General features: G+C 39.3%; 1 protein-coding gene across 1 annotated transcript in view; it reads right to left on the reverse strand.

Moving 5' to 3' along the window:
- Positions 1 to 14,748, reverse strand: part of LOC126423367 (retinoid-inducible serine carboxypeptidase-like) — a 119,853-nt gene extending 105,105 nt beyond the window's left edge. Inside the window, exons 1-2 of the mRNA XM_050087249.1 lie at positions 14,646 to 14,748; positions 13,050 to 13,276 (exon numbers count right to left, since the gene is read on the reverse strand). Coding sequence (XP_049943206.1) covers positions 13,050 to 13,276; positions 14,646 to 14,748 — 330 coding nt within the window. The remainder of the gene's footprint in view (positions 1 to 13,049; positions 13,277 to 14,645) is intronic.
- Positions 14,749 to 15,022: the final 274 nt, after the last annotated feature.

Consider the following 15,022-nt stretch of genomic DNA (forward strand, 5'->3'; position numbering starts at 1 on the left):
TTGTGTCTGTGTATGTGCGGATGGATATGAGTGCATGTGTGTGCGAGTGTATACCTGTCCTTTTTTCCCCCTAAGGTAAGTCTTTCCGCTCCCAGGATTGGAATGACTCCTTACCCTCTCCCTTAAAACCCACATCCTTTCGTCTTTCCCTCTCCTTCCCTCTTTCCTGATGAAGCAACCATTTGTTGCGAAAGCTTGAATTTTGTGTGTATGTTTGTGTTTGTTTGTGTGTCTATCAACCTGCCAGCGCTTTTGTTTGGTAAGTCTCATCATCTTTGTATTAGATAAATTTGTATTTATGTATACCTAAATGTGTATTTTCTTTTGATTCATATTTCATTTTGGTAATAATTCCAAAGGACTGCCTTGCCTTCCCCTGATACACCACACCTACAAATTATGCCTTAAAACATGCAGTTTTGAGAATATTTTCAAATTATGTTCATCCAGAAAGCAGCAAAAAGCGATAACACGGTGAAGAAAACTGAAAACTTAGGAATATGTAAAACTCACACAAATTGACTGTGGCAGATCTATTTCTCTGCCAAAATCCAACAGCATTATTGCTTGTTCAGTGAAATGTTATGAGGGGAAATCTCCCAAAGTGTTGACAACATTTACAGCTCACATTATGATCCGACCACCTGCCAATGTGGAAATGCTGCAAGGAAGTAACAAGGTTTCTGGAAAGCCAGTTACAGTAGTGATCATGTTCCACACATGGTATTAATTTGCAGTTATGAATATGAATTTAAATTAAAATAATACAACAACTCAAGGTCATCCAGTTCACTTCATAATGGCTAGTGCAGTGCTACTTAGTGTCAGCACATGTTGTAGGTCAGTAAGCACGGTAACAAGCATCACAAACATTTCCAGATTCTATCAACAAATTTTGAGCAATACTTGGGGCGGGGGGGGGGGGGGGGGGGGGGGGGAGGGGGACATTGCCTCAAGAAAAGTTGGCCAAGCTAGACAGTATGGTTACATTATTACATTATGTGATTGCAGTGGTCCCGAATGTACAAAGTAAAAAACTTGATACAAATATTATGATAATATGATGCAGGTTAATTGCTTGAATCACCACTATATAAATGTGAAAAGAAAGGGAATAAGGGAGTGGTACATTACATGTCCATTACTTTCACTTAGATGGGGAAGCTTTCTGATTTTAAATGATAAACCAGCAAGTTAAATGTGAACAGTGGTACAGCTCTCATACTCCTTAATGTAAACACAAGAAACTTCAAAATAGAAGTGCAAGTAATAGAAACATAACTCACCACATCCCAATCATATTGCTCAATTTATCTAATGAAGGTAATCAATCAATAAAAAAATTATCTACTGACTGTTGTACCTTCAAAGTTAATAGTGTATCTCACTGCAATGAATAACAACATTGTAGTGATGAGGTTTTTTTGAATGAACTTATGAGTATGTTGCAGAGTATTACCAAAGTCAATCTGTGAGATTTTGAAACATTTCATTACAAGTAATTACTCACTTTTCAGATCGCTGGTATGCATTAGAAAACAAGAACTCTAAAAAATCACATTACTAAGACTACTTTGATTTTTTTTTTACTTTAATACACAGTATTTTTGATTATTTCAGCCCTACAATGTCACAACAAGTCAACATCAAATATTTCACATGTTTTTTGATTCTTTTTAGGAACTGTCATGGAGCCAACAGCTCAAAGAAGATCTTCATAAGCATCAATTAAATCGTTTTTTTTTTTTTTAAGTCAAGTAGCAAAACTGTATTCACCCACGGAAGACCTTAAAGAAAGTGCTGAAAATGGGTTAAGAATACAGGATGCTATCTATAGTTTCACTTCTTGTTTTCAGTATAATGTAGTCAGGTCACAAGATAGGTAGAATTGTGTTAATGTCTCTCCAGTTCCAATTTTATCTGTAAAAGTAAAACTTCTTTGTTTGTGGACTGAAGCAACTTAAGTGATGCTAACTGGTTTGAAGTATTAAGTAATGTGTGGGTAACTATGCTCAGAAAGGAAGCATTTACAGTAAACTGCCACATAACAAGCAGTTTATCCACCCTAAATATTGTGATTCACATCAACATCATTAAGTGTCACAGTTTTTGTAGTACATTGCTTTCATTTCCATTCATTATATCAGAATTTTCAATAGATGCAACTTGTGTTCTAATTGTAAATGATTAAACGTTTATGACAGTTCAGCTGCTGATATTCTGGGATACTGATCTGAAGAAATGTCTTGTACATGAACAGAATCAAAGACCCCACCACCCCAGAAGAAAAAAATTATCTGCAACCCTGTACACCAAGCCTGATATGAATCCACTGCTAAACTTCTTGTTTTAAAAAGAAATCTGAACAATAAATACCTCAGTTGAGATATGAGGTGAAAGTATTCTGATTCAGGTAACTAATTTCATCTGAAAGATAAATTAAAATGATTACTAAAAATGTCTATAAGATGCACAAATAGCTTTCTAAGTAATTGTTTTAACATGTCTGATTTCATATTTGCATTTTTCTAACGAAATGGAATTACTTGATGTGCAAAAAATAATATTAGGTTCAGTTTCTGCTTCAGATTATTGTAGTGATTTTTCCTTTGACATTTTTTAGCCTTTCTAATCCCTTTAAATCATGATTCAATCAATGTATAATAAAAAGGATTTGCACGCAAACACAACTGACATTCTGTGACGGAACTCAATTTGGGTTCTGATGAACTGAATCTTCCAAAAAATTGGCTTCGGTGTAATTTGAAACTTATAAAAGATCATTTATGTGCATATGTGAATGGCTCAGAAAGGCAGTTTGATTTTCATGTTCTCTCGAATATTCTCATAAAGAAACAGTCTGGGGCACGATCTATATAGCAAGTGTATACTTTTTTGTGGTTTTGTGAAATTGTAGACTTTCAGAATGTACTGTGGGAATTATGTGTTAGGGATTTTATGCTCAGGAAGAATTTATACAAATATACATACTGTGGACATTATGTAGGTGTTTACTTATGTCTGGATAAAAAGATATTAATATTAGTGAAGAAATGTTTACAATCACAGCAGCACTTCCTCATCATTTAAAGATACACAAGAGGCCTATGTAGACAGTAGGGAAATATATATTGATGCAAATTCATTGTTAATGAGATGGTCATGAATAATCTATAATTCGTTAGAATTTGAATTACTTGCCTGTCATTGAAATTGATCTCCTCACATCTTGCATTTGTGTTGTAGCTATTTTGTTCATTTGTCCAAGGATTGTTTTACAGGATATTTGACACACAAAACTGTACAGATGTATATAAGTATGTTACTAACATAAGTACACTACTGTCATTACAAAATTACATGATAGAATTAAACACTCCAATTTTTAGATTGTAAGGCTTCCTTCGGCAGTTTCTTTCAACTAAAAGTAGCAACAATAAAAAAACTACAACAAGAACACTCATATATCAGAGCCCATTTTGTCTGTATCTGTGCTTTAATTGAAGCAGTGCTTGTTTGGAAAATGGATATCCAATACATAGGTATAAAATGTGTGTGTTCTTTAACTGGGCCTCAGATAGACTGATTCAAATCTTGTAATTAATATTTTGAAGTGTCCGTTATTTATACACATTTTATTCTATGTGGTTTCTTGTTGTAGAGGGTGTCCTATATTAATGGCATAGTTTTGATAATTTAACTATTTGCACACCATAATTGTTCCCAGAAAGATAGTTAAGGAACAGTTAATGAATTTGTCCATATTCCTGAGGAGGTATGATTTGATATGAATAATTCAGAATTAATAGGCCCACTGAACCTAATAAATGTTCCCAGAAAAGTTATTCAGATACAATTGATGTATTCCTCCACATTTTTATCAGAAATGATGTGGTGTGAGTGATACAGAATTAACAGGTCAATTAAGTCTATGGTACCAGATGTCACCTTCTTTCCATGAAGTAATGATTTGACGTGTGACATCATAAGTGTGCAAACACATAGAAAAGGACACTATTAAGATTTTATGTCTACATAATGTTTTAGAATGTAGGATGTGGTGACAGACTGATCTGTAGTATACCTCAAAATCTAGAATCCATTCTCAGATAACAGTTTAGTTGTAAAATGACGGGGTAAGAAATGAGAATAAAAAACTTTTAGTGTTAGGGAGTAAATTGATCTGTAATGTAGTCCAAGGTCTATGTTAGGTTGAATGGTGAGAATTTTTGTGAGTTGGCAAAGTGCTATCAAAGGCTTCAATTGATCTGTATTAATAAACACAACAAGGTATCTTAAGTGCCATTTTATGTCAGGCTTTAAAGCATTATGGCACATAATAACTGATTAATTTTTCCACAACTTTAATGTATTCTATTTTTCATTGTTAGTGAATTGTGTGCTTCTATTTTTTAAAGTTTTCACATTGCACGATAGCAATAGTTATTTCAATACTTGTTGTGCAGTAATGGGACTGAGTAAGCCTATATTATTGTATACTGGGCATATCTTATTGCCATGTGTGCAAGATGTGAGAAGAATGGCAAAGGGAAGTTTGCTAAAGTACAATGTGTTTAAAGATGTTAACACCTTGCAACTACAGAAAGACAGGGAGACACTTCCAGATTTGATGAAAAGTTTCCTTAGGTGGTGTGTGAAGAACTAAGGCACTAATGACTGATAAGTTCAGCATTTATTTTGTAAAAGAATATGCTGGAAGGACAGAAATGTGGGCTTTTTGCTATAGATAAGGAATTAACAAGTGCTTAAAGTCTGATCAAAAAAGTCTAAAACAGTGTTATTTGTCAGTGAAAGTGAATTATACAGGTCAGAGGTGCAGCAGACCCTACTACATAGAACAAGGAGCATTCCAAGAAGGAAATAACACCAGGAAAGGGGAATTAACATCAGGATGTATTTGCAAAATAACTGTGAGCCATAGAGCAAGTCTTAATATAGAGGAGGGCATGATATTATGGAGGACTGTTGCTTTCATATCACCTTTCCTCTTTTGTGGCTCCTTGGTGTCATTCTTTCTTTTCTGAATGCAAAGTATGTGCAGTTACTTTCATCAATATAAATTCAAATCTTGTCACTTAATGTTACAATCTGTGAAACTCCAATATGTGGTTTCCTTTATATGATGTTTATTATCTACTACTCTTCTATTTTTTCAACTATGTTTGCACATCTCTATATGTTCTTGTACAGGTTGCATGGTGAAAGGCAAACTGTACAGAGATATGCGCAAAAAAATGGACCCATCATTTTGAAAGGTGGGTTTAGTTGAAAGAGAGCCCTCCAAGAGGTAATAATGCAAGTTGTGGTGAAAGAATTAGTAGCTAGTCTGGGTAATGAAAAAGATTAATTATTATACTGCATTATTAGACAGATTAAAACAGCAAGCCAGTGTAACAACTTTATTACAGAAGAACTCTGCTGGCATTCAAGAATTCTCTGGACCACATTTTACAGTAATGGAGCCAACAGTGTCAGCAAATAGGAGGTGTAAGAAACAGAGAGTGCTTCTGAGTCAATTAAAAAAGGTAACGGAGACCATAATTAATTTATAGTATCTTCTTTGGAAATTTTGGCCACTGGTGGAGGACTGTAACACAATAACAATATTAATATGTGATGTTACCATACATACATTTAACTTCTAATTTTCCAGACAGGCACTATTAAAAGACACTTACACAAAGCTTTCAGCCAAAGCCTTCATCAGCAAAAGGAAACACATGCTATTCACACAAACAAGCAAGCATACCTTAAGCACACATGACTGTCAACTCCGGCAGCGTGGGCCACAATGCAACTGTCACTTGGGATGGAAGCTACAATCTGAATGGGGCAGGGAAGGGGAAGGGATAGCAGTTTACAGGTGAGGGGAGAGAGGAACACTGTCTAGTGGAGTGTGCAGGGACTAGAATGCCAAGAAGTGCAGCATCAGGAAGTAGTGGGGCTGGAAAGTATGCCTGTCTGCAACATAATGTGTCATCTTTATGGTAAGTAACAACCCTAGCTAGGAGGGTTGGAGAGAGAGATTTTCTCCTCTGCTATTAGCACCCAGGTCACTTTAAGATAGAGGATGGATGCTGTTGTGGATTTTTCCTTCTGTGGTACTGAGAATGTTTGTTCACCCTGTTGGAGTACTTTTTATGGGCTGGTGTATAATTGTTGGAGTTTGTCATGGACCATGTCATTGCTTAGCATTAAGTGAAAGCACTTGCTTAGCCCCTTGTGGACAAAGGTTGGTGGAAACCCATTGGTATGTGGTGGGGGTGTGAGGGAGTTGTTAATAAGGTGTTGGATGTTCTGCACTAACACAGGTAGCTCTGTGGTTGTAAGTGGTGGAGACAGCAAGATTAAATATGCTAGGAGGGTAAGGCATTTACCATACACCACCACTGCAAATGGACTTGAGCTCATCCTTGTATGCTGCCCAAGTGCCTAGCAGAACCCAGGATACATCCATTGCTTTTCGTGGCACATTAAGGAAGTCTTCAAAGTTGGGTGTCATCTTTCCACTAACAAGTTGTTCTGTGAGTGGTAGATCTTTGTATGGAAATGTTGCATGAAACATAGTTTGCATGGCTCAGTGAAGAGGGAGGATTTCAAATTGTTGGGCCTTGTCATTTGTGATGGACAGGAGGAAATAGATTGCACACCTCAGTGAAGAGGGAGGATTTCAAATTGTTGGCCCTTGTTAGTTGTGATGGATAGGGGTAAATCAAAGTGAGAAACCCAGCTGTTAATGAACGCCCATGCCATTGATTTGGCTGTTATGTCATCGGAGGGGATCACTTCTCCCAACAGTTCATGCACTCAATGGCCAATAAGATGTATTTGCAGCCTTTTGACTAGGGTTGGGGTTGACTAAGCCCAAGTGTATGTGTTTGGAGGGGGTGCATGCCATTCAGTCTTTCTTCACTGGCATGGAACACATGTAGTCTGCTTTAACCCCCAGCCAAACAAAATGTTATGTAATGAGCCTCATAGTGGGCTCATCCATGGGATGTGACAGGCTATGAAGGCTGTCAAAATTTGGTTTTCTTAATTGGATGCACACCAATGGGCATGGTCTTCCCTGCAGTGCTGCACACCAAACTTTGCTGTGAGAGTCAATGAGCTTTATTTGTTAGAGATGCAGGCCTGAGTTGGGATTATCTAAGAGTTGATATAAGTCTTCATGTTCTTATGCATTTGCTAGGTCGTCCTAATTGTTTAGGATACTGATGGTGTGGATATGGGAAATGTAGTCTACCATCACATTTTCCTCCCATTCATGTGCTGGATGTCTATCAAGAACTGAGCTGTCAGGTCAGTGCCACAAGTGGTGGGGTGATACATCCTAACTAGGATTGTGAATGGCATGCATCAAGGGGCAGAGGCCAGTGAAAAAGTGAGAGGGCAGCCCTCAATGTTCTGTCTGAAATACTTTACTGCCTCATAGAGGGGAGTAGTCTGTGGTTGTATCCAGACAACTTCTACGATCCCTTCAATTTGCATGAGAAGAATCACAAGGATGATTGCACAGAGTTACCTGTTTGTGGAATGCCAATGTCAATGACAGTCTTGCTAATATCAACATTGCCTGAGAGGTGGGCCATTGGTGAGGGGTGGTCCAGGGTCATGGACCTCTGCAGTGACTGTTTCATCACCTTGAAAGGCTGTGACATTTCCTCCAACCATGGAACAGTTCAGTTCCTTTGGTACTGGTTCTGGAAAGGCATTGGTGAGGCCTACCTGATTTTAGCTGCCTATGGAAAGTGATGCCTGTAGAAATTTAGCATTCCTAGAAATCTGCATAGCTCCTTGTAGGTACCAGGCCTGGGAGTGAATTGTATGAATTGCTTTCTTTCTTCTGTTGGTCCGATACCTGCTGATGAAACAGAATAGGCTCCGCTGACACATGTGGCACTTTTCACTGTTGATGACTACACCTGGTTGTTCTATAGCGTGTAAAACCTGTAGCACATAGTCTTCATGCTCTTGGAGCAAAGCAGAGTATATCAGTATAACCTCCAGTCAATGGAAACAACAGGAATTTGCATAGGGCAGAATCGATGAATTGCTGCCATGTCTGAGCTGCATATTTTAGTCGGTATGGCATGAATCAGTATTCAAATCACCTGAAAAGGGTGATAATGGCAGTTTTAGTAATGGCTTCATTGGTCGTTTGTATATGCAGATATGTCTTTTGGCAGTCAATGATGCTGAAGATTGTTACACCCAATAATTCATGTGTAAAGTCCTTGATGTTGGGTACAGGGCAACAGTTGAGAATTGTACGAGTATTGAATTGAGGATTCTGTAGTCCCCACATTTTTTTAAATTACCATCATCTTGGTATAGGGAAGCCCAAGGGCTGTTTGAAGGATGGATGGTGCCCGAGTTAAGTAACTCGATCTACAATGCCTTTGGCGATTTGCCTTTTCTCAGGGGAGAGGCAGCACTCTTTGTAAGAGATAGGTGGTTGATCTGTTGTTATGATTCTGTGCACCACGCTATTACTAATGCCATAGTAGTGGGAAGGAGGCAGGGGGATTTGGGGGGAGGGCTTATCTGTCATAGCCACTTGTTTCACAAACACTGATTGCACTATCACTTGTCTCACTGGCACTGTCCTGTTCAGTCATAGTGTTTGTTGAAGGTGGTCGTTTACTGTTGCTAAAGGGTTACATCCACAAGGACTTGAGCAGATCGATGTGACATTGGATGGTTTCCAATACTTGTTTGAAGCAGTGGCATGTGAGAATGTCACTGGTAGTGTCTGTGGAGTCTGTGGTGAGCAGCAGCTGAGTCAATGATTTGTTGAGATGATTGTATTCGTTGTTGTTGATAGGGCTGGCAAAGAATTTCTGCACTCTAGTATGGAGATCCTTCAGCATGTGCCATATGTTCACTGGGTTTGTGCCCTGAGGCCTGAGGTAGTAGTTATTCTGTGGTGGTGGTAGGTGAGGTCTGAAGGCCTCTAAGTTGTGATTCTGCTGCTTGTAGCTGATTTGGCTCTTATGCAATAGCCTCTAAAGCAAGGAGGGTCCTCCTGTAGTGTAAGGCATTCATTCCATATATCAATGTACTGTTGGTTGGTTGCTTTAAGTTGATTCTGGGTGGAGGGTTGTAGCAGCTGGAGCCTGCATACCACTGAAAGGAAGGTGTCTCATGTTGTGCTGGAGCTGGGGCCAGTGGTCATCTGATGGTGCTCATAATGGTGACATTACTTAGTCTGCAGAGCAACATTCCTTCTCATAAATCTGGGAAGAGATGGAAATGCCATAGGAAGTCAGCTCCAATCAGTGATTCATTGACATTAGCACAAAGAAATGTCCATGTGAACTGTTGGCACTGCCAAGGTCAGTATCATAGGTGATCTTTCAGTAAGTGGCAATGATCAATGCATTTTCTGCTCTTAGTGTAAGTGCAGAGTCAGGGGTGTGAGGGGGTAGGGTGGTATTTGAGCTCATATTAATTATCAACCCTGAGTCCACCAAAAAGTGCTGTTTTATGTGATGACTGCACACAGAGCCTGTGGTTGTTGCCAACGGATGGGTCAGACAAACTGGTTTAGTTCACTGGGTTAAGTGAGTGGCGAACTTCATAGAAGCAGCAGCCTCAGACACTAGTGTAGGTTGTGGAAGGCGTTTGGGCATTGGCAGAGTTGGGGACACTTGCGTCCATCAGTACCAATGCAGGTGTGAAACTAGCATCACTGCAACGTTTGTGCTTGGTTGTCCATCTTACATGGTGCAGGTGACACCATGCCGCCTGTTGTCATCAGTTGTCAGGGGTGTAGTGCAGCCAACTGAAGTTGATGACAAGCTGTGGTGGTATCAGGTGTCATCAGAAAGGTCCAGTAGCAGTCAGTCAGGGCCTGCTGTGTAGCAAGGTAAGGTGGCTGTCACTGCTCCAAGTATCATGTATCAAAGGACCTCGCATGAGGTCGGACTGTTCGGTGGCAGCATCATGGAAAGAGCAAGATGGCTGCCGCTGCTCCCTGTTCTGTGCCTTGGGTAACATCGGAAGAGAATGGTGTCATTCAGAAGCCATCTGCCAACTCGATGTGCAACATGACTACCAGCAAATATGTAGTGCTGGTGGTTGCTGGGTAGTGTGGGTGCCCATTTGCAAAGATAAGTGTAATTTATGGTCCAATGGGAGTCCTTTCTTGCATATTGGAAGCAGTTAAGCAGATGTACACTGGCATGGCTCAGCCAGCTAAGCTCTGCCGTTAGGTAGGAACAGATTCAATACCTGAGAGCCTGCTGCAGTAGCACAAGTCAATGGGGAGGGGGTCTGGACAAATGTCATTGCATGTGAACACCAGTGTCCAGCAGGATAGTAAGGTGGCTCACATGTGTTGGGCCCAGATGGTGTTCCATAGGAGGTGGGGTAATCTGAATTGTTGTGATGTGAGGTGGCAGTTTGTGCCACGTGGAGATGAGAGTTCGAGTGCACACATGGGAGAGTGGAAGAATTCACTTTTGCTCACACTTCCTCATTTGACATATCCCGGATCACTCATTGTACAATGTAGTCCATGAAGAACACTGTCAAGTTCAACAAAAGATCTGAATCTTCCTGGTTTATCATTGGTATCCATTGTCCTGGTAGTGGACTGCGTATACATTAAATACAGGGCAGATGTACTGTGGTTTAGGGTCACCAGTGTAGGAATAGCATGTAACCAGTGTGGAGTAAAATGATATACAGACACCTTGGCAAATTATTCAACACTTTATTGCTGTGAACATTTACTGCTACCAAACACACACAAAAATGCTATTGCAATACACCCACTTCGAGAGATGACTGGGAACTGGTGATCAAAGGTCATGAACTTAGGCTACAGATAAACCAAGAACATATTTGCTGTGGTTGATAAGTTGGCTAGCGTCAATATTGGTGCTCAATGTCACCACACATATATATGGAAATTGCGATTAACCAAAGTGTTACACTGCTGCAGACAACAGTTTTCAATTTATAGTGTAAGAGGTACAAAGCTTTTTTTTAGAGGATTTTTGTCAAACATGAGAATAGGACTTTTGGAACAGTTTGAATGAGTCAGTTGCCATGATGAAAATTTTAATGCTTGCAGTTGGTCAGTTCAGAAGCAGAGGTTTGTCTGCCTTATGGGTGGCTAATGAAAACAAAAGCTGGAAAGCCTGAAATTATATTGGGATGCACAAAGTAGTGACATGAAAAGGCAGTTTGTGCCTGAGTGCAAGAAAAATTGCTCATACCAGGAGCATATGTCAGACCAAAGTTAAAGTTTTGAAAATAGCCATAATTCTCCCTTTAAAAGTAAGTGGACATGAAGACTGTTTATCCATAGTGAAAAGAGGAAAAATGTTTCTAAGAGATGCAATGGGCTGAGGATAGTTAACTGCTCTTGCTGTAGTAACAATAAAAAAACAATGATCAGAAACATGTAGTGGAGATACTGAGTTGCGATAGACACAATAAAAAGATTCACACACTCATAGCTTTTGGCCATTAAGCCTTTGTCAGCAGTAGACACACATACACACACGCACACACACACTCATGCAAATGCAACTTGCACACACGTCTGCAGTCTCAGAGAGCTGAAACTACACTGCGAGCAGCAGCACCAGTGCATGATGGGAATGGCAACTGGGCGGGGGTAAGGAGGGCTGGGATGGGGACGGATAGTATGGTGGGAGTGGCAGACAGTGAAGTGTTGCAGTTTAGACGGAGGGCAGGAGAGAAGGTGCGGAGGGGGGAGGGCGAAAGTAGTGGAAAGGAGAGATATTTTTTTATTTTTTTATTTTATATTATGAAACTAACCAATGCTGGCAGACTTTGAAGCAATGTACAAGGTGTCTTTAAGTACTATTTTTGCATTGGTACCATTTTTTTGATATATAATCCAATACCGCTAAAGAGTAACAGTGACCAATGCCTGCCACCAGAGCACACTTTGGCAGCAACTTCTCACAATCGGTTATTACATATCCAACACCTCTCGAAACAGAATTATGTCAGCATACAAACTCATGTCACTATTGAAGGAATGGCCTAGACCACTTGGTTCCTGTAGCTTCGATCCTCTGTTGTGTAGGTAGGTGGCATTTCTGCATTTACTTTTTCCCCCTCAATTTATTTCTCTTTTTGTAATTTTGTGTACATTATTTTAATCTTCTTGTAGCCTGCAGTCAACTCAGACAAAAATTATTCAGAGGAATTTTTTCTCAGGAAATGAATAGCAAGAAGTGAAGAAAATAAGACATACATCAGAAAAAATCAATACCACCTAATTCTCTGGTTACAGAAGTAGGAGACAATGTAAAAATCATCAACAGAAATTCTAAAAGTTGAAGGTGTTTCCAGGGGTCATTATTAATAAAAAGAGACAATGGCATGTAAGTTTGCGTAACTGATATTGGCGAAGTACAAACAAATAACTCCTTTCCATTGTGAACCTCATTCCACATGTATGTGAAAAAGAAAAAAAAAAGATATTGCTTCATAATGATGATTTAAATAAAAAAAATGGTTAGATGTAATATATAGTGACAAAGCAATGTCATTTCAAAGTTTCCTCAGAAAGAAATTATTTGAAGGGAACACTGATCCATTCTTGCAGTCAGAGAACAATTTTTTGACTTGTTTGTGATTTGTTCAGAGGTATATGACAGACTATGCCAAGCTGGAAGCAAACTTTTGAAATGACATTAAATATGAATGTTACAGTTTTCAAAAGAAGAAGTGAAGGCCATAAAAGACTGAACATTTTTCACAAGAAATAAAAATATTTCTTGTTACATTCTTCTGTACTAATTTTATTTCTTTGATATATGAATAGCATAGGAATTCACAAGCACAATTTCTGGATCTCAGGAGTTGCATTATAAATATGGACCTGTCTGCTAGTTGCTGCACCATAAGTTGCCTGGTACAAATCTAGTCACAGGTTTACTGTGACATCACACTTCTGCAATTTAGTTATTCAACGAAAGAGGCAGCTTTAGGACAACAATTTTTGATTACGTAGCTGTAATGCAAATCGAAGCTCTTACCCAAGATGAGTTCCGGACATTGAGGTCAGTGTCAACAATGCCGAGTTCCTCGAAGTTACCATAACCTGTGCCAGAAGCTCCAGGCCCACCTTGCAGCCAGATGACAAGTGGCCGCGTGGCATAGTCAGTTGTGGCAGTAGTGTAGTACAGCCAGTAGAACATGTGCGCCCCATCACGGACGTCTATATAGCCCCAGTCCTGCTCACCAGGGCCAACACCCTGTCGTCCTGCAACCAGGAAAAGAAAGTTGAATAACAAATAGAACTCATTGTAGCCATCACTATAGCCCATTTAGTCTGTGTTAATTATGAAATCTGTGCCGTCTCATTCTGTGAGAGTTTCGTTGCTTTCAGTATATCTTCATGAGATGTTGTATCATTAAACGGGCCTTATTTTGAAATGTTACATTGTTGGATTTGAAATGCACACTTAACACAAGAATTGATGGGTGAAAGTGGCTAGTAATACATGTAAAATGTTCCAGTAAACATAGGTATGTAAAAGTGGTACTAGTGCGAAAATTTTGAATGGGGTGTTATAAGTGTCACTGACACCATCAGCATGGAATATTGTCCTACTTACTATAGATGTATTTGAATTGAAGCCTTTTAGTTATCTTCAGTCTAATTGGGCTCAGGTTTCTCCCACTGACCATGGTTGAGAAATGTGGTAGCTGCATGCTTATCATGATTTAGGATGGTTTTCAAATTGTTTTATCATCAGCATCTTTGTTAGAGCAGAGGGAAGGAAGGGGGCAGGGGGCAAGGAAAAAACAGAAAGTAGTACTTATATCTCCTCAATGTTTCTTTCTTTCCCAATATCTATTACTTTTATTACAAAGTCCCTGTGACCTCCCTCTTCCCCCCCCCCCCCCCTTCACTCCCCTCCCACACTCCATGCCCCTCCAGAAATACAATTGTATACAGTTGCATAGCATTGTAACAACAATAAAAATAGCACTACAATGTATCAAATTTTTTGTTACATTAATATATACAATCCACAGGACAAACTAAAGTCATCTCCTCTTACTCCTTAAAAATATCATAATAGCTACATCAATATCAGTTTCCCTGCAGCTATGCATTGAAGCAAGACTAGTGACTTGCTCTTCCCTCATGGCTGCTCTAAGTCAAGTCTAGTGGTGATGAAGGATTGAGAACATACATTCTGTTGTTGCTGTGCTAATTAGTACCATGGCTAAAACTTTTAGTATTGTTTGAGGCACAGTTCAGTGTTGTACATTTCGATGATATAAAGTAGAGACTCCAAAATTATAAGACCAGGCTCTAAACTACACTTCCATCTAGCCTTCCAAAGTTTGAATTCCTGCAATACCAGTGCGATAAGGGTATCCAGAAGCTGTGCGTACATCTCTACCACTTTTCTGGCAGTTCGAATATCTCCTTCACTGTAAGTTATACATGTGAGAAAAATCCTCCAACTGAAAATACTCATCCCATCTGATTAAAGCCTTTCCTTTAGATTCGATTTTATATTCCAAAACAGGGGCATGTGCAAGGCCCTTCAAAACTCTTCCTCAATGGACTGAGCAGTTAGGTGTTTATCACATCGTATCTGTCAAGAAAGCATAACTAGCCATTTCTTTCATTCTCACATCTAACTGCTTAGTGACTGCTTCAACTTCAAACAGCAGCTGCTGGAAAACAGAATCCACATTTTGTCTTTTCTGCTCCATTATGCTTATGGTGTCCTTCATGGTGTCCATTTCTTTCTTCAAGTCTACAGCTGCTGACTAAAGAAAACACCTGAGTAACACAGTAAGCCCCTGCACTTAGTTTAAGAGAATAGTATGTCTACATCTATATCCTGCAAACCATTGTCAAGTGCATGACAAAGTGTACATCCAATTGCACCAATAATTAGGGTTTCTGCCAGTTAATTTCCTTCAGCATCTCCATGAAACTCTTCTATAAATCAAAAAAACCTATGTTCATTTCTATCACCTGTTT

The sequence above is a fragment of the Schistocerca serialis genome, chromosome 1 (assembly GCF_023864345.2).
Source record: "Schistocerca serialis cubense isolate TAMUIC-IGC-003099 chromosome 1, iqSchSeri2.2, whole genome shotgun sequence".
NCBI lineage: Eukaryota > Metazoa > Arthropoda > Insecta > Orthoptera > Acrididae > Schistocerca > Schistocerca serialis.